This window comes from Gymnoscopelus microlampas, assembly GCF_963454915.1.
Source record: "Gymnoscopelus microlampas genome assembly, chromosome: 1".
Taxonomy (NCBI): Eukaryota; Metazoa; Chordata; class Actinopteri; order Myctophiformes; family Myctophidae; genus Gymnoscopelus; species Gymnoscopelus microlampas.
The window spans coordinates 38,970,213-38,991,413 of NC_139962.1; the positions used below are offsets into that span (position 1 = coordinate 38,970,213).

The following is a 21,201-nucleotide window of genomic DNA, read 5'->3' on the forward strand; positions in this document are numbered from 1 at the left end:
TTTCAAGGCTTAAAGTGATGTTAAACTCTGATAGACCATGTAGTTATACAACATGTTGTTGTATAACTACTGTACATGATTCATATTAAATACAGTCAAAGTTTCCTTTTCAGTATCAACAGTATACACAAATGTGTACCGACTGCTTATCTAAAGGGTTGTTCAGACTGAGCACTATAACTACAATGATAACTATAACTATGTCGTTCACCATTGTATTTGTTATAGTCGTGGTGTGAACTCTGCCGTCCACTTGACTTTTTAAAACTATATTTTGTATAGTTTATAGTTATAGTGCTTAGTGTGAATGGCCTTTAAATGTTGAAGTTCTCCATCTTTGATTTTGCCCTGCTTTCCTTTTCAGGTGAATGCAGTAACAGGGTCACTGTATACATCCAAAGTGCTGGAGGCGCGTGCAGAGAAGGAGGAGAAAGAGAAGGAGGAGAAGGAGAGCGAAGGAGGTCCAGCGGAGCTTTCAGGAGCAGACCAGGTGTATGACTGGAGTGCAGGGCTGGAGGAGACGGATGACTCCCACCTCTACTTTTCTCCTGACCAGGGCAATGTGGTGTTTAGCAGTGCCGTGGATGGATGGGGATTCAGGTATGGAGGTCTCATGTCAGTATATGTTATGTACCACGTGAAGTCATTTTTTGGGGGTCTTTGTGAATCGATTGATTCCTCATTGAAACAGACATGCTCAGAAAATGCCCACGGCCCAATGACTGCCGTGTTAAGTGGTCAGATGGGTGGGCCACGGATGCTTTTGAGATTTACAAGTGGGCCCTGATCCAGAAAAGGTTGGGAACCACTGGGTTAAATGAAACTGGCAAGAATTAGGTTAACCCATTTAGACCTGATTCTAAAAACGCTTTTCTGGAAAAACTTAAAAAGACTAGGGTAATCTATATGGGGGGAGGGCATCTCATAACAGAACAATTAGACCAGTTAGATCATTATGTTACCCTTTGTTATTGCCTTCTGCCCAATACGAGCATTGAGTACCACAGCCTTGGAGGGCAATGGGGAAGATGGGGAGTAATTGGAAAGTCAGGCTGTCATTAGCAGAGGTTTCTAGGTGTCCACTAGATGGAGCTATGAACTCAGATTTAATTCTTTTGAACCAAGAGGATGTTGTGCAGACCCAGATGTAACAGGCACTACAGAAAAGTAAACAAACCCTTTATTGTTTGTTGCCAAATGTTAACCTTCACCTTGTGCCTTGGTAAAACTCTGTGAAGCAACGTTCTCTGTAATGATGGTACTGTTGTCCTCACAGTAGTTCACCATACAACTTGCATATTGGTCCACCCCCTCATGACATTGCACAGTTGGATAGTCTCCATCCATGCTAGACTGCTTCAGACTGATGATATACTGTATCAGTAACGTTAGTTGTGCATATGATGGCAGACATCACAAACATGAAGACCTAGTTCTGAAAGTAGCTGTGTCCTTGCGATAACTCTGCTATAAATAAATGAAGTCCCTGCGGAGACAAAGCCAAGTCTCCTCCAAGGCTGAACAGAAGAAACTCGTTTACTGATGAATGGAAAGTTGCAGAGAGAAACAAAATCATGTTTACCCAGACGCTTTTAAAATCACTTAGAATTTACAAACTCTGTTTCACTGAAAGTCACTAATGGGCCCACTTCAAAACCAATCAACAGTTGAAACCACTGTGGCATCAGCTGCACTAGAGATATGTTTGTCTCTTTTGTCAGTGAGCTTGCACAAAGAACAAGATGCCAAAAAGAGACAGAGCATTTTAATCACATTCTGAGACTTTCATACTGTGTATGTTTTGTAGCATCCAGCAGTTTGCCCGCATCTACAGCCAGAGGATGGGCATTAAAGAGGAGGTGCTCCTTAAAACCCTGTGGGGAGATTTCTACCTCAATGCTAAAGCCAAGAAGATCATGAAGGGAGCCCAGGTAATGAAAACTAACAGAGTGTGCATCTCTCAGTAAATGAACTGGCTCATTGCCTGAACCCAGACACGGTCTGTGACTGGCTTTTGTTGGGCTTATATCTTCTCATTTCAATCGCTTATAAGGTTTCTTGGTCAGCAAAAACCTGTTGGAACAAACACATTCAGTAATGAAATGTCCACTACTACTCTCATTCTCAGAATGATTACAATGTAAGATGTTCTGCAGTGTTCAATATTCTCATCTGCATGTATTGATTGAATACATCAGTTGCATTCTCCCCAAAGGTTACAGTAATTATTTCCCACCCATTATACCTGTACCCTGCAATCGTATTTCTAACATGGTTATTTTCATTCCTGTCATGTAGTTTATAAAGAGGTTATCTAGCACTAAGTCAAGAGGTGAGAAACCAAGAGCAATGCCAGATTTTGATTGGTTGATCATGGACTGTCGATCACTGGCCCTTTGAAATCTCTACTGTTTAGATTACGTCACCATCATATCCAATTTAGTTTTGGGCTGCCTGCCTCGGCGGCTCATGCTCCCATGTTTTCTCTGTCTCCTTTGTCTGAAATGAGTTCAACAGCGGCTTAATGCTGCGGTTGCACATGGACAGGCTTACAGTACTCAGCTTGTGCTGTACACATCTAAACAATACAAAAGTACAGTAAGGTGCCAAATCATCATCCCACAATTTCACTGAGAAAAGTCTGATAATTACCATTTAGTATTAAGATAAGTGGATTAAGATGTTTACACCATAACACATGACTTATTCAGTTCACCCCCCGCCCAAGATATATTAAGATAGGAGTTTAGTGTGCATGTAAATGTATGCAGTTATCAGCACCCTTAACCCTTATGTTTTGTTATTGTCAGTTTGCAATATACTTCCCAATACCTGTTTTACAGCAACACCAGCTATTGTAAGTGGCCTTAGAGAATATTAGTGTAGCATATTTCTATCATTTAACCTCTGATCATGGGAAATTATATGGACTAAATTGGTCCAACTCTAAAGAACACTAGCAAATGTTAAGGGAGTCTTTGTTGGGCAATCAGCAGTCAAATCAGTGAAAACTGGAAAGCACTGACCTACACCTACAACAGAGGCAATATTTCCAAGTTGCAAACAGCACATTTAATAGGGGTAATGTTAACAAAAGCGAGTCTAGGCACAAGCCTCTATGTTGCCTACGAACACACTGTTTCACATAAGCTATTTAAGCCATAATGTTGGAGTGTGTATTGTTGACCGCTCAGTCCTACGACTTCCACCAAGGAGAGTGAGCTCACACTGAGGAGAGATCTGCCGGCATTAATAGCCATGGGCTGATCAGACCACAGCAGTCAGCAGCACTCTGCCAATCTGAACCCTGATGTCATCACTTCAGACTGATTTGAGAATGTATTCAGCATAGACGTAAAAAGTTAGACGCCATCTCCGTTTTTTGGGGCGTATTTGCGGCCGTCATATTGGGAAGGGAGAGTTCATAAGAGGCAGCAGCTTGGAACTCGGCAGAATTCCACTGGAAGAAGAGACATAATTAGTTTGTGTGCAGCTTTGGATGAGATTGGTTCAGAACGAAGATGTGTTTGTGTTCAGGGAGCACATTGAGGATACCCAATTTGGTATCGACAGCCATCATGTTGTGTAATTTGGTATCGACAGCCATCATGTTGTGTTGTTGTCATTAGTTGTGTGTCTCAATTTTACAAATTGAGGCTTCACAACTTCGCCAAACTATAAATTACAGAGTGGCAATACGGAAAAAGTTGTGCAAAACAGTTATCTTCCAGGGATTTTTGTTATATTACTTTATTTATTTACTTACTTACTTAGGCTACTTACTAATACTAACCATTATATTATACTGCTCTGCGACTTTGATGTTATAATTGCTTTCAACTGTCTTGGAGTGGTATGGTTTCAGTGCCATTAAAATATGGAACACAGACTATCAGTGTCTAACCGATTTCGTTGTATTTGCTGTTTGTAAAAAACAAACAAAAAACTAACTTTCAAAGTTGACAGCAATGGAAGTTTTTTGGTCCAAAAAATCAATAATAAATATGTATTTCGATTTTATTTATTTCATTGTGGTATTTATTATTCAATGTTTGGACTAAAAAACGTCCATAGATGGCTGTGTTCTGACCTGAATAGCAGACAGAAAAGGCAATTCTGCAATGTGGCCTGCATATTTCATGTATATTGTCTATTTCAGTGACAGGAGACAGACATTTTGTGTCTATTACTGTTACTTTAAGTAACAGTGTTGCCATGTCTGCTTATAATAAGGGACTTTGGGCTTGTTTTTAAAATATTTAAATACATTTATATTTAATGTATTTGTCCGCGGACCCCCATCTGAAAATATTTTGGGCCAGGGACCCCCATACAAGATTTGTGTTGTTAAAAAATATCCAGCATCCAACATCCAAATTGTATCCCAATATGTTTTGAAAAAAGCAGATCGCGTTATTAGCCTGTAGATCTGCTATTTTTTTAACTAGCCGATGTAAAGTGGTAAAACCTAGCCTAGTTGCTAGGTTTTACCACTTGCAAAATTCTGGAAACACACTGATTACCTGCATTACACCTGCAGCCTATTAGGGCGGAAGTGACCAGATAATGAATGAAGCAACAGAAAAGGGCAATGGCGCCGCTCTGGAGAAGGGCCAAGAATAAGGTGAATACCTTCCTTCAATCAGCTGACCCAGGGCTTGGCGCTATCCTTGGTGCTGAAGTCTATCCTCAGGTCTCTGCTCACCTCGGTGATCGGGCCCCAAGCGACACTACACAGTGTGTAGAAGGAATGTGATGCATGTGTTTTTATTGTTGTCTCAGTTGTAGGACATCAGATTGCAGAGAGCATGTTTGATACGACTTTCCATAAGCAATCGCCTGTCTAAGCCTTCCATCCCTGATCAATAGCCCTGTGTATTACTCCAGCAGCCAGCTGAGCCTGAGGTTGATGGTGGGTGATCGGCCTGAGTAGCTCTCTGCTCTGTGGTTTTGTCACTGACTGATAGACTGTTACAGGACAATCAGTCAATCTCCTGTGTCCTTGAAGTCTTTTTTCTTTTTCTTTTTCTTTTTTTTTTGTCCGAGAGCTGTCTTGGAGGCAGTAGCCATGCATGCAGGCAGATGGTAACAAGTCTTAACTGTTACTCTTTATACAATGATACACAGTGACTGTCTGGCCTTGTGTCTGTTTGTTTACATGTCAGCTTTTGTCTCTCAATCTTTGTCTTGCTTTCTCTCTCCATCCCTGTCTATTCATTTGTCTGTCTCTTTCTGTCTCTGTCTGTCTGTCTGTCTGTCTGTCTGTCTGTCGTTTGTCTGTTTCTCTCTGTGTCTGTCTGTCTGTCTGTCTCCCCCCCCCCTGTATCCAAGTTTGTCTTTCTGCATTTCTCAATAGCAAAAGTACAATTATTTTCCCTCACAATGCCTCTGTTCTCTCTGTTATGTCTGTGCCATTTTATGAGCAAAGTGAATGCATGAATATCTAGCTAATGTGAGATGCTAATGGACTGCACTTCACCCACTTCAGTGGTGCCTCCTTATAATAACACCGCCGCCCACTCAACTTAGCCGTGTCACTGCGAGCCAGCACAACATATGCGTGGATGTTACCGCTAACCATGGAAAAAGGCCTTTTTCCATGGTTAGCGGTAACATTTTCTAAATCAAAGGATATCAAGAAACATTTTTCTCTTCCCTCATCAGCCCATAACTGGTGGTAAACAGTGACATTCAATAACCGACAACGAGGCATTTGAACATGCCGGCTGTCACGTTTCATCATTCTCTGGCCGGGTCAATTGCACGGTCAGAGTGATCGATGACCTGCGTTCCCCTCAAAGACGGTGTGATGAGCTGCGTCATCGCTATACTTCGAACAGCTAAAGCCACATTTTTGGATTGTCACACAAATTAAGCTCTGCAACAGTCTATAGAAAGTGAATTACAAATGTTTCAGGGCGTATACTGTATGTGTAACCAATACGGCAACATTTAAAGTACAGTACCAGAAACGACAGCCCACTGTACGGTTACTATGGTGAGATTTAACCTCTCTCACCCCATTCGTCTGCAGTCATCATTGAATGGGGGAGGGAGGCTGTTTACAGGGGATGGGAATGGGCTACCTAGGTTAAGCTACTGTGGTGTAGTGTGTTTGTTTGTGTGTACTACATGCATCCATAGACGGGTCCAGAGGTTTGGTAAAACCTCATTAGCGGTTCATATAAATGTAAAAGGCTTATATGTGTGTTCCATCTGTGTGTGTTTGCACGGCATATCTGCCTCAGTGTCTATCCAGTATCCACGATTGGCCATTGGTCATCTGTTGCACCACTTTCTCTAGTGATGTGAATTGTTTTAGCTACCTACATAAAGAAAGCTGACCAAAGTGGAATCCACACTGTCCATCCAAAAGGATGAAAGAGCTCACTTGGTTAGCTAATTATCGGAAACCTCTCTTTCTGCCTTTTTCTCTGCATTTATCTCAAAATGTGCTCACTCCTCTGTTCCTTTCTTTCATTCTACCAACCACCCCCTCCATTTCTCTCTCACTCTACCTCTCTTGCAGGCCAAAGGGAAGAAACCACTATTTGTGCAGTTAGTACTGGATAACATTTGGAGTTTGTATGATGCTGTTGTAACTCGGAGGTGGGTGATATAAATGTCTCTCTAAAAAAAATCTCTTCTGAACGCACGCACGCATGCACACAAAAAAAAGAACTGTACAAAAAATATATATATTATAAATTATTGTGGGTGTTGTGATAACAAAACTAGATGGTTTATGAAGACATTTGGTGCAGAATTGTACATTAATGACAAAACGTGACCATGTGTGATAAAAAGTGCTAAGCCGATGATGTACAGACCTCCTCATAACTTCTGTTGTACTCCTGTCCTGCTGTTGTTGTCCCCAGAGACAAGGAGAAGGTGGAAAAGGTTGTGGCGTCACTAGGAGTGAAAGTGATGGCCCGTGACTCTCGCCACTCCGACCCCAAAGTCCTCCTCTCTGCCATCTGCAGTCAGTGGCTGCCTGTCTCACAGGCTGTACTCTGTATCCTTATGCTGTGTGTGTGTGTGTGTGTGTGTGTGTGTGTGTGTGTGTGTGTGTGCGCGTGCAGGTGTATGTTTGTGAATACTTGTTTGCACGTACTTCATTGCCTTGCCTTATCTACTGTATCTTATTTTGGCAAAGCGTACAGTTGTGCATGAGCATCCGCCATGCACAAATCCTCATCCATGAGTGTATGTTATTGTTGGCACACAGAATGTGTGTGTAGATGTCTTTGTGTTTGTAGTCCTTAAAGCTGTGTCTAGTGATGGTTTGTGAGAAGCTGCCCAGTGCTCTGGAAATAGCAGAGGAAAGGGTGGAGAAGCTGATGAGTGTCGGAGCGCGACTATTCGACTCGCTTCCCCAGCAGACACAGGAACTGAAGACAGGTAACGCACATATACATCACATACAGGCAGACGGAGACAACTCTGCATGTGCTTGTTGTTTACTCACAAGCTCATGCATGCAGGCACGGGAACACACCACAGTAAAGGGAGATGTGTGAAACTGAACGTCTTTTTCCAACTCTGCCAGTGATTGCATCATTTATCCCCTGCCCTCCTTGACGCACTTCCTAATCTCATGTTTAGAAAAATATCAAAACAATAATTTCTCTCACATAAGCAACTACATAGAACCAGACGTGAAGGAGGTGTTGTTTGATCTCGGTCTTTGCCAATGCAGTATTCACAGCGGGTGCAATACTCCTGTCATGTTTAGCTTTTATGGAACCATTTATATTTCCTCCAAACCTGGTCGTTTTTATGGGACCTGATGCTTGCCCGTTTCCCTACGGCCAGTCAGCCAGCCAGCCAGTTAGACAGACAGACAGACAGACAGACAGTCAGTGTGTCAGCCAGCCATTCTGTCAGCCAGCATCCTATTTTCCCCCTTGGCGGCATGGCCAGGGGGAGAGTGTGAGAGTAAGAGAGAGAAGTCTTGGCAGGTAAATCTTTCCACCATCTCCTCTGCTGCTGTTGTGGCCTTCTCCAGTCTTTCATCCATATGTCTACAGAGGCCGACTAAACTACATCTGAGTGATCCGATGAGATCCAGCGTTCAAGATTTCACATCTCATTAGCTGTTGGTGATGTGAGCTGGACTGGAAAGGCGTGAACCTTTTTGTATTTGATCGAACAATGGAATCAAAATGAATGCTCATGTTGTAGCCTCAAGGTGTGCGCAGAGTCAACACAGACCAAGGCCATGTGTGATTTACCATTGTCACCTCTCTTTGTTCTGTATGATGTTTTCCATTGTCCCTCCTGTAAAGAGTTGTCCTGAAGCTCTCCTGTGTTGTGCATCCATTCCAGCCTTTCTGAAGTGTTCCAGCGAGGATGACGCGCCTGTCATCATCTTTGTGTCCAAGATGTTTGCCGTGGATGCCAAGGGCTTGCCTCAGAACAAACAGAGGTGACACGCTTGTGTGTGTTTGTATGCTTTCTATGTGCACATTGTGTGTAAGTGTGTGTGTGTTTACCCATATAGGGCAGTCACTAGGTGGTGCTGCAGTCCCATCATGCCCCCAATGCTGTGACCAGGCTTCTTCTTTGTTCTGAATGTGGGGGACAGAACCATGTTTTGCTGATCCCAAATTGGAGTACTTGGGCAATGCTGTTCACCAGTGTCATTCATTCATTATTTTGCAAGGATATAGATTTAGATTGTTAGTATGGGCTCATGGTGAAAAACATCGTAGATGATCCACTGTACACTAGTTATGATCTGATGTCCATTTGTTTGTGAAAAAAGAAAGCTAGAAAATTCTTGGCTTGGCTTTGATTTCTGATTTATATCTGTGCATGTATTTTAGTAGTGGGGAGAACTCTTGATATGATATGATACCCAGTTTAAACCTGGTAATGATTCGATATGGTTAATTAATACAGCACCTTTACCAAAAGTGCCTTACAAAGTGTGATATATTCACCCATTCACACACACTGCCAGGAAGAGCTGGGGATCCAACCAGGGACCTTAAGGTTTGATGCTCTAACCCCCTCCCCCTCCCACCGCAACCTTCCTGCTCCCTTGTACTCAGAGTGGGAGACGGGCTTTCCTCTCCTACTCTCCTTATCTTCCTCAGAGGTGAACCGGGGGTAAACTGCAAACTCCGCTCTCCTCTACAAGCCAAGTGGTGGATGGACCAGGCCTTCCTGCCTGTCTTGCTTTAGAAACCCCAACATGCTCTCAAACATCACACAACTGAGTTCTCCAGTGTTGGGCCCATTAATCTGTAAGCTCCATGTCACCAAATTCTGTCTTCAAGCCACTTATGAAACTTGGGAGGTCATAGCAACTTCCTCCTTATGATGGGATGAACAACAAAGGAATCCTTTCACTTAAAAGGCTTGAGGATGACACTACAGTAAGAGTAGAGTGCTGTAGTTTCTCATGGGAAGCAGATGTTTGCAGGATGCTGGGATTCATGGTTGGCTGAGCCATTAGGCCTCTCAGTATTGGTCTAATGGCGTGGCCTGCAGAGCATGTGTGTGTAAAGCCATTAATGGGCCTGTTAGAAGCTCTTTGTCTTTCTGTCATCACACAATGCAGAGTGATCCATGTTTACTAAACTGCACTGAGGCCATATACTGGCCCTGGTCATCGCTCTCTGATAAATCCCATTATAGACCTCCTCAACAACTAATTGGAGAGAAATCGTCAATGAGGTTCAGAGTGACTCAATGAGCAAATTGTTTCATTAAGACAGACATTCATGCCCGTCTCTGTCCCTTTGTTGAAGTAATAGCCTTCTACAAGTGTTTCTTTATTTCAGTTATTTAGTTTAAGTTGTAGAGAAAAGGCTGGTTTGTTTTTATACCAAGAATATATACATTAGTTATGGCTCAAAACTCGGATGTTGTTTGTCTTCAAAACATAGAAAGTGGGAACCAGTGAAAACAAGCGTGTTTGTATGTGTCGATGATGCATCCCATTCCCAACTTCCAAAGTGAGTGTATGCTATATAGTTAGGATCTTAGCACCATCCGCTACTGCCCTCCTCCCTGCCTTCCTCCGATTCCTCTCTCCCCCTCTCTCTCTCTCTCTCCCTCCTTCCCTCCCTGTATCTGTCTGTCTGCAGCTTGCTTACTGGGTCTGTCTCTCTATTTATGTCTCTCTCTCTCCCCCACATTCTCTTTCTTGATGCTTGATCTCCAGCATATCTCATGTCTCAGGTCTTGCAGATTTGAAAGTCCCCCACTCCATCCCCCTGGCTGATGCCTTCTCTCCTTCTCCCTGCTGTCACAGAACCAGGCCTTAATTGCGGGTTCTGCCATTGCACTCCGAGGGAAGCAGACCGGCAAGCAAAGGAGAAGAGATGTAGACAGTCTGTCAGACAGAGAGGTGAAGGGGGGGGGGGGCACAGTGGAAGAACTGAGAGAGGAAAGAAGAACGATATAGAGAGAGATATGGAGCGCAGAGAGAAAGAGAGAGAGAGAGAATCAGGAGAAGCAGGGTATAAGAAGCAATGAGAGGTCATCCCAGACCGAGAGCTAGAGAAGGAAAGCCTGTCCAAAATCCTGTCTAATGAGCCTGCTAGAACTCCCCATTCCTGATGCCTGCCACCTGCTACACACACACACACACACACACACACACACACACACACACACACACACACACACACACACACACACACACACACACACACACACACACACACACACACACACACACACAAACACACGAACATACGACAAGCCTGTCTGTTGCCAGCCATTTCTAATATCCAGAGCGGGCTCCAGAAAACCTAGCCGAAGAAGAAGGAAGAAATTCCACAAGCTGTTCCTTAGCCATCCTCGGTCTCACAATTGATCATCTGTGTTGCATTGAGTACCGCACCTCCTGGTCACATAAGAAAAGGACACATCAAATGTACATAGATGGCCTCACTATCCACCGTGCGCGCGTGTTTGTGTTGGTGAGGGTCTGTTAACTGTAGTTGGTGGAGATCATTGATGCTTTCGCCCTGCCCTCTTGCCTTGAAATGGAAGCTAAATAAATTTAGATTGGCCTTGGCTAAATAGGCCAGCCTGCTTTACGTGTTTTGCTGCTGTCCCGATAGTCTCTTGCTTTATTTATGCACGTGTATTCAGTCTGATTGATATCACTGCTTTGATTTGGACAGCGTGTGCTGAGTGATGCATGTCTCCCAGAGGTGCCTGCCCTCAGACCACAGCATCATCTGCCACTTGTTTTCCTCCCTGACCTACATGTCCAAGGAGGAACCCCTTTCCCTTTGCATATTAACCCATTCAAACCGGGAACGCATCTGTGTAACCACTTTATCCATATTTTATTCCTTGGCTATTCAAAAATAGCAGATATACAAGCTCATAGCGTGGCACCGAGTGCAGCGCTATGAGCTTGTAGATCGGCTATTTTTTTTAAAATCGTGAATTTTTTTTTTTCAAAAATAGCAAATCTACAAGCTCATAGTGCGGCATATTTTTGAATAGCCAATGAAATCTAAAATTACACAGATGCGTTCCCGGATTGAATGGGTTAAAACAGTACAGCTAAGCTCTGTCAAGCCTGACCCAGATCTTGGGACAGCAGCACAAGTCAGACGATGCATAATCACGTCACCATCGCTCGGCTTGATGCCTGCTCATCCTCACCGGCCGCGGTCTGGAACTGTGTACGAATGTGGTAATCACACAACTGCTGAGCAAGAAACATATTTTATTGTTACATTTTTTTACTAAACAACAGCAGTTGCACAATGTAAGGTGTGTTTGTGTGTCTGTGTCTGTGTGTGTGTGTGTGTGTGTGTGTGTGTGTGTGTGTGTGTATACATAAAAATAAATCAGAGTGCATGTGTGGAACACGCAGACAAGCAACAGGCCGGGGCTTTGATAGATCCTATGGGCTTTACTGACACGCCCTCAACTGTATATGATTGATGGAGGGAAACTCATGTCCACTGATGCTGTCTGGGCTGTCTGCTTGACCCTCTGCAGCGCTTTGCAGTGGAGGGCACGGCGGTTCCCATGCCAGGTGGTGATGCATCTTGTCATCAGGATGCTATCGGTGGTGCCTTTGTAGAAGACTAGGATGTTAGGAGTCCTGGGCCTCATGCCAAACGTCTTCAGCTGCTTGTGAAAGTGAAAGAGGTGTTGCTGTGCCTTTTTCACCACATGGCCGATGTGCACTGCATTATTCACCATCTCCTCTACAATGCAGGGTCTCTTAGCAGAATTGATGGGTGAAGTGCATTGGCCTCCTATGGCTCTGTATATGACACAGACAATGAAGGTGAAGTCTGTTCCATATTAAGTATTATGTCCATGGGATCCGTCACCGCTCCATTCACTCTCAAGTGTTCAATTAACCCTTTGAAATGGTGCTGTGTTTCTGTTGTGAAAATGTCTACCGCAGCCCACGCCTTGCCATCCTCAATAAGGATGTGAACGCGCTCGGGTGGTGCAGTGGTAAAGTCCCTGCCCACCACCACGGAGGTTGTGGGTTCGAATCCACCGTGGTGCATCGGGTTTTGTCAGGCGTCTATGCGAACACGATTGGCCAGTGTTCGGGGGAGGGAAGCCGGGGTGGGGAGGATAATATTTGTCACTGCATGTATTCCTATGGGCTGCGGGCAGCACCTGTCAGCATGGAGTGTTGGGCGGGAGGAGTAGGATGAAGGCCCTACGTCCTCCCGGTGGGGCCTCCTCACTCGCAGGTGAGTCAGAAGGAAACAACAGCAGTGAAAACACAGCAATGTGTTCACCTTCACCTTTGGGGAGAAAAAGGGGGTAAAAAACAATTGGCTACTATAAATGTAAAAAAAAAAAAAAAAACGACTCAGTATTTTGCCAGTCGACGTGTCGGAGGCATTTATTGACAAGTCAATGGACTTTTTTTTTTGCAATTAATTACTGCCATCATGTTCGTAATTTATTGATTTCAAAGCTTGTTGTTCAAAGCATGTTTCAAGAATGAGAAGCCTAACTCCTAGTCCGGTCGGTTAATAATGTTGTAATTAATTTGTTGTTTACTGTGTTGTGGCTGGAAATGTCGGTGAGAGGGGACTGGAACAGGGGTCAAAAGCCGAGTTGAAAGTCAGTATTGTCACATCCCTAGTATGCATTACTGCCACAGTCATTGCGATAGCAATGCTATCAAATATGGTGTCCACAATCCACATATATACATTTTTTTTATGGCAACACTTCATGAATTGAGATAGTTACTAGGTAATGTAGTTTGACTTTCTCTGCATCTTCATTTGACCTTTTTCCATTTCATCCCATTCTGAACCTCATGAGGAGGATTGCTTCCTGTGAAGGTGTGTGTTGTGACTGTGTGAATGAAGGAACTGCAGGCAGGGTGTCTCCTGGCACATGCTCATACACACCTCATGCTCAGTCTGTTGTCATGACAGCCATCGCCAGTTTGGCTCCTAACAGCAGTTATGAGACAGAATGGAGCCCCCCCCCCAACACACACACACACATTCCCACTCCACGCAACTTATTTTATACGGCCAATCACACACATGACATGCGCACACACGGAGAGATGCGCCCACACACATACAGAGTGTCTGAATGTCCTCCTCTCTGATTGGCTGATAAGGTCATTGGTTTGTGCTCAGGGGTAGTTGGTGGGTAGAAAAAGCAGGCAAGCTTTCAAGCATAGACTGGCTAGCTCTTCGTCTTCATGGCTGCTTCTGACTAATCTTCTCCGCACTGCGGTAGCTCTTCTTGAAGGCATCTGTTGTTGGCAGTTTGTTCAATTACTGACAAATCAGCAATTGTGTTACAGTACATATCCCTGAAAAAAATCAAAAAATCAAAAGTAGCAAAGGAACCAAGCTTTTCAGAGGCAATAGGGTGAAGATGTTTATGACAGTTAAAGTGGTGGTGCAGAATTTAGCAAAATCTTCCAAGAGAAAACATAATTGAGATGATCAGTTTAAATTATGCACTTTGAAATGCACTGACACACTTGTCAAAAGGTATCTAGCCTAAGTCACCACTTGGTGACATTTTTATGCACTCCAGCTTGAATGGAAAGTATCTGCAATCAAAATCCTTCAGTGGTAAAAAGTAAAAAAGTGTTTTTTCCTTTCTTTTTTTGCAGACAGCTTTAGTATCAATATATTGTTTCATTTTCCACTGCCTTTCCCCCCCTCTTATGCAAAGTTAAAAGGTTTGCTTGTGGTTTCGAGCGTCCTGCTTCAGTGTTTGGAAGCCATTACTTCATAACCACAGTGGTCGAGGCCAAAAACCAAACTCCTGGTATTCCCATTATTGCCAATAAGCGACTGATTTGACCTCTTGAGGAAAAACACTAGGACTTAGCTGTGGTCTGCTGGTAAGAATGTAGACCGGTGCTAACACAATGGGGTACATATTTTGTTGTGTAAACAGCGCAGTGGGAGAAATGGGCCCAATTGAATTTTGTGGTAAAATGATACCTGCTCTTTCAATAAAAATCAGCCTGTTTTTGGTTTGTCTCTTTTTTCCATGTGGGATTTTATGCAAGAGGAATAAAGATACTTAAGCAGTTTACTGCAGCCCTGTGCTTTGAAATAAGTGAAGTGTGCAAAGATAGTGGTTATTTGTTTTTCTGTAGGCCATGCTGTCATCCTGTGTCCTTTTAGTGGTTCTCATTTGGAAGGCAAAATGTAGGCTGCCGCCCCATTTTTTATCTAATTCATGCAAAACGGAGGTGCAGTCACTCCCAGGGAGTCGACAGGGCTTCTGCTGTTGTCAGGGCAAAATTATGGGCTGTTTTATGTGGTTTGTCATCATGGAGTCGAACTCTTTGTTGGACGCTGTTACTCAATGCTGTTGTGACCTGCTGCATTTGTGTAGTAGTCACTGTGGTCTTTTTGAAGAATAAGTATACAACGCACGCATGCACGCACACACACATACTGTACAAACACACTGCGCATACAAACACACACACACACACACACACACACACACACACACACACACACACACACACACACACTGCGCATACACACACACACACACACACACACACACACACACACACACACACACACACACACACACACACACACACACACACACTGCGCATACAAACATACAGGGCATGTACCCAGAGTAATTTAGAGGTAATTGCTTTCTGTTTTTCCAGTGCACCACAGAGGTACCTATCTGGGGAGTAATCGTCGAATTTAACCCATGCCAACTATCAAAGCGCTCATGTTTTCCAAAGGCAGTCCATATTTTAGAAATGGTTACTCATGGGGAAAGCCAAGCGGCATGTGTCAGGTGTTGACAGGACATCTGACCTCTGAACTACATAATCATTACCACATAATAACAGCCATAGGCCTTATGAAGCCCATACATCCTCACACTGTTCCACTTTACCTCTCTCCAGTAGAACAATACTGTTTAACACTTTGCGGGTCAGAGACTGGGATGTACAGTGCTGACTACTTGAACCCTAGCGCCCCTATTCTGGGCATGGCATAATAGGTGAACATTCTGCAAAAATGGGTGAACGTTCAGTGAAAATGGCTGATCTACAAGCTCACAATGTGTTGCAACGTTGTAGATGAGCTATTTTCGGCAAAGATAATTGGTTTAGGGGGGAAAAGGAGGGGACCAAGTGTAGACCCCTGGGGGACCCCGGGCAATTAAGTATAATGGGTTTAGTGGTTCATTTTTTTCATTTGCTGTGAGCTTATAACAGTCAATTACATAGAGAAGAAAACAAACATACTGAAATGTTCTAGTTGGTCTTTGTCTACAGCTCAACACAAGTCCAACCATGTCCAAAATGCAGGGTTCCTACATAAGTATGGAATAGTATGTAGTTTGATTTTATTAATCTGCATACGTTTGGTAAAAAGGGTATAGAAACATAATTATGTTTCCAGACTATTGACTTTACCAAATCCACAAATCCACTACCAAATTAGTTTAAAGAAAATGCTCTGAATTGCTCTGAATATCTCTGAATTGTATATACATAGCATCACAAATAACATTGTGACAAAACGTTGTCTCTGATTTAGGAGTTATGCACTGATGTAGTTATCAGAAAAAGTAAATTATCATATGGCTGCATTCATCATCATGTCCATGGACACAATGAATAAAGGAGGCTGCACAGACAGCGCAAACATTTAATTGTTTATAAAGGAAATTAGATTAATGGGGAGAATAATAATATATTTTCTTTTCAATATATTAAAGGACTAGTTCACCCAAAAGAATACTTATTTTCTATCAATTACACACACCCCATAAAGCCTTGAATTCATGGACATTGTTTTCTAAGTCAATAATTTGATGACTGGGTCATCGGTCAATAGGAGACACTTTGAGTGTCCTACCGAAGACTCCGCCGGTCATCAAATTATTGGCTTAGAATTGTAACAACAACAAAAAATCTCCCATGAATTCAAGGCTTCATGGGGTGTGTAATTGATTGAAAATAAGTATTTTTTTGGTTATACCGGTACGTAGGACCGTTTCAGTTTTGTCGCATGACGTGTTGTAAGCTTATAGATTGCCTATTTTTGCCACTTGACACCATTTTATGGCTGAGGTGGTGGTTACGTGTTTAATGGATTTGTATGAGCTACAGTACTTTGCTACAATCTTCTTGAAATTATTTGGCAACATATTAGCAATTTAACATATCCTACATAGTCAGAATGGTTGGATTTTAAAAGTATTTTGTTACATAAACATCTAGCTACAGTATTTGTACTCAGATCTCAAATATGGTATGACAAATCTACTGAGAATTCTGGAAATTTGAGTCTGGAAAAGTATGGAATTTACAAATGGAAAATGTGTAGGAACCCAGAAAACGTATCTATCAAAAAGACTGTTCTGAAATATGGCTGGACCGTGGTGGTATTGTAGCCTATTGTAATATGCAAATAATATAATTATACATTTTCTGTTCAACCAAATAAGTTAAAGTTGTACTAGGTAACTTTTTCCAAAAAACTAAAGTTAAAAATAATGTATATCTTTTGTGAGTGGAACACCCACTGTCATTCCCGCGAAAATGACGTCATCCGGCCGGACAACAGAAACGGAAATGCACCGGTTTCTTGTTTGGCCAGGAACTACCGCACCGGTTTCCTGTTTGGCCAGGAACTACCGCGCTATTAACAAAAAGCAATCTCACGCTGTTTTTAAGACATTATAGGATTTGAAGATGGAAAAACAAAAGCAAAAGAAAACATAGCTCACGGTAACTAATGCTCCACTGGCTAAGAGAAACGATCCGTAGATAGTATAAAACAATTAAAAGAACGCTTTTTTAAACGCTTCCGCCTTCCGGTGAAAACAAATGGAATTCTGGGTAATGCAGGACTACGCAAAATACATGCAGTGACGGTAGTGACCAGCAGAGGTTGCTAAAAATCGTTATTTGTGGACCTGCCTTGTATTGCTTTAACCAGAAATAAAAATAATAATTAGACCAATTGCTTTAATGTGTCTTTGAACTCTTATGAATAACAAATCAAGAGGGGTTTATTGAACGATGTGAAACACGCAACATTAATGTTACAAATACACGCACAAGCAATGAGTGAACGTTTCTAGTAGCGTAGACAGACCAACAAGTTCTACATTACTAATGCAATGACTAAATTGGTAAGAATAAAAGGTGCAAGCCATCACATGCCCAGCTTAGAAAAAAGAGGAACGAAGAGAAAACCTTAAAAGATAAAATGCTTGTTCTTTTTTTTGTTTTGTTAGTCTGCACGGTTGTCTGTTTTGTCAGAGCACCCAAATTGTTCATAAAAAAATAGAAGATAAAATGGGTAGAGACCTGTTTCGGCATTCAGTGAGAGTGATGGAGAGATGATTGACTACTTGAATTAACATACTGTAGTGGCCAGTAACCTATATAACCCAAGGTTCTACTAAAGTTCAACATTAAAGGAAAGGGATATATAAGACCAAATAATATACTGATGTGTGTCTGCCTGTGTGCCTCCATGTATATCTTCTCAGGCCTTTGACCCAGGAGGAGTTAACGCAGCGCAGGGAGCTGGCCAGACAGAGGCACGCTGACAGGATGGCAGCCAATCAGCAAGGAGAGAGCCAAGGAGAACACACCCAGTCAGGAAGTACACAACATGCCTCCCGTCCTGTTGCAAACACCCATCCAAATGTGTCTTTCTTTCTTTCTCTCGTTCTTTCTCTCTCCCTTCCTTCCGTCCAGGGACGTGCACAGATAGACTCGGTGGTGCTAGAGCACCTGCCCTTTGCCCTCTTGACCACAAGTGCCCTTTTGAAAAAAAGTTTTACAGCAGGGGTCTTCAACAGGGGGTCCGGGATCCCTAGGGGGTCCTCAGAGTTACTACAGGGGGTCTGCCAAATCTTTATGTGATATGATTTTTCTTTTTACCATAACCACTCGAAACCTAGCATCCCTTTTCTGAGGAGAACTTTTGCCAAAAATAGCAGATCTACAAGCTCACAACGCCTCGCGCTGCGAGGCGTTGTGGGCTTGTAGATCGGCTATTTTTGGCAAAGAGGTATAGGTGTAGAGGGAAAAAAGAGCAGACCAAGTAAACAAAAAAAAGCATAATTTACTTGAGCACCTGCCCCTCAAAATGTCTGTGCACGCCACTGCTTCCGTCCAATCATTTTGATTGTTATCCATGTGCAGGCTACTGTGACTGAGACCATTTTTCTCTCTCTCTGTGCAGGTGGAGAACATGTCTCAGCTCAGATGGAGAATCTGATGGTCAAAGAGCCAAAGCCAGGGGATGAGGATGAGGAGAAGGAGACGTTTGTGGCCTTTGCCAGGGTCTACAGTGGAGTGGTGAAGAAAGGACAGAAAGTGTTTGTCCTGGGTCCTAAATATGATCCTGCCCAGGGTTTGACCATGGTAAACACCCACATGTGTATGTGTGCACAGCTTGACTAGGTATAGTTTATGTATAATGTACATGCAGCTCACACATGGTTAATATGCACCAAACCACCTAGAAAGGTAGTCACCAGGCTCATCTAATGCAATCAAATGCAATAATTGTTGTGCGTGGGTTGCTTGGTTTGCCCTACCAATGCCTTTTTTTTCAATGTGACCACCTATTCTTTATTAGTGCTATTTTAGAATCGTGCTACAATCGATTTATACACAATTTCCAATTATCTATACCGATACGTTGAAAGGCAGCATAACAAGGCCAAATCATTTTCAAAAGCTTTCACTTACACTGTTGTTGTCGTCCCCCAAAAATACCACAATACTATGTTTTCTAATTTACATTTTCTGTGCACAGTGCATAGACAATGTTAAGGTTAAGTATTACTTGCTCTGCGGCATGATAAACAGTCACAGGTTTTACTACCTCCATAGACATTATTGTCTCCGCCAGGCCGAAGGGTGGCCGATTTTTCATATTCCATCCTGATTAGCCTCCAAAGTTGGCAGGAGTGGCCTGTTTTGAACAAAATGGCTCAAATTATGAACGTAGTGTCCGACTGCCGTGAAACATTGCTGGCCCACAATATTTGTGGCCCTTTATTTTTAAGATCTGATGGCAAACAGCTAAATGTGATTATCTTTGATGTTCTGGAAGCGAGTTAAGAGGTTCTCGCTCTGTCTCCTGCCCCATCCATTCTCACCCTCCTCCATCCAAAACAAACAAAGCATGGCGAGTATAAACAGGGTTAGATTTAAGCGCCACTGAGACACATTGAAATCCAATAACACAACATGTACAATTGTGTAAATAATACCATACGTAGCCTCTTAACCACTTGAACCCCAGCATCCATTTTTCTGGAGAGAAAAAAATAGCAGATCTACAAGCCATTGCGACGTGTTGTGAGCTTGTAGATTGGCTATGTTTGGAGATTTGGTCTAGACGGAAAGAAGCGGTCCAAGTACAACTAAGAATAGAGGGTTTAAGTGGTTAAAGCCTTTTTTCTGTGTCTTTTCCCCATTGGGTCAGCTCCCAGAGGGCTGTGGCGCTTCAGATCCACTGCCTGTGGTGCCTCACCTCTCCTGCTGCACTCTGAACACCCTTTACCTGCTGATGGGCAAGGAGCTGGAGGAACTGGAAGAGGTGCCTTCAGGAAACGTCTTGGGTAAATATTTCTCGATTACTACACAGTTTATCTATGCTCTGCGGAGGCATAACACTCTTATAGAGAGTATTTGTTTACCGGAAGGTTGCTGGTTAGAATCCCCAGGCAGATGGGGGTAATCTGAGTGGGGGAATTGCACAAGAGACAAAGATGGCTGAGATATGTTCCATAATAATCCAGAAAGCTAACACACCTCTATATGTGAAGGTAAAAAATGAAATGATTGCCTTCAATCAGACTAACAGCTCATATGAGTGCAATATTCCATGCCTGCATCCATTACTGGCACTTCCCTAGTTTGCACTGTAACCATTACAACCAATTGCATGTGCTTCTCCTTTGTCTGCCCTCTAAGTCTTTTGTCTGTCACAGACAAGCAGGCAAAAATACTCGTTATTTTACTCTTCGCTAAAAAATTTCACTCCATCGTCTGGCTTTCATTCCATTTAAAGATAAATGACCCCACTGGCACATTCTCTGTCTCTCACACGCACAATGCGTACCCTTCCATGTGGTGCAGTCTGGTTACGGCTGAGTGGTCCCAGTAGACAGCTGTGCTCGCTGGCTGCATGTCTCGTCCTCTGCAGGGCGGAAGCCGTTTTCTCAGAAACACATCCAGAAATGAGGGGTTCCTCCTCCAGTAGTTAACGCATTCAGACTAATTAATCTGAATTTATAACTCCCCTCATCAGTTCCAGCTCATGAGCTATGTGAAGATGAATCCTCTATGATGTGCAGACATTTTTAAATGAGTCATTCCCAGCCTCAGTTGAGAATATAAATTGGGTGTGATAGCATGGTGAAGACAACCCAGACATGATGGCCACCCAGCAGTTGGAATATTTTTTTCATCTGCCTCACTGATGAGAGTATGGATGGTATCAGAAGATCTGCATCCTACTTGTAGTTAGTGTGCATCGTGCCATACAACCAGACCAGTCTCCGTCCCGGTTCATTTGTGTTGAGCACACACATTACAGAATGCTGATGACAGTTTTAGATGGGAGCGTTTCAGTGAATAAGGTGTCATGAGTTAATTTTGTGTATGTGTGGGCTGTGGGTGTGGGCATAATGTGTTCATACTTCTGTGTGCGTGTGTGAGTGTGTTTGTGTATGTTAGCC

General features: G+C 43.0%; 1 protein-coding gene across 1 annotated transcript in view; it reads left to right on the forward strand.

The window, feature by feature from the left end:
- Positions 1-21,201, forward strand: part of efl1 (elongation factor like GTPase 1) — an 83,064-nt gene that overhangs the window by 7,072 nt on the left and 54,791 nt on the right. The window contains exons 7-15 of the mRNA XM_084057628.1: positions 365-600; positions 1,808-1,931; positions 6,530-6,609; positions 6,879-7,015; positions 7,279-7,401; positions 8,329-8,428; positions 17,989-18,104; positions 18,690-18,871; positions 19,944-20,079. Of these exons, the coding sequence (XP_083913754.1) occupies positions 365-600; positions 1,808-1,931; positions 6,530-6,609; positions 6,879-7,015; positions 7,279-7,401; positions 8,329-8,428; positions 17,989-18,104; positions 18,690-18,871; positions 19,944-20,079 (1,234 nt within the window). The remainder of the gene's footprint in view (positions 1-364; positions 601-1,807; positions 1,932-6,529; positions 6,610-6,878; positions 7,016-7,278; positions 7,402-8,328; positions 8,429-17,988; positions 18,105-18,689; positions 18,872-19,943; positions 20,080-21,201) is intronic.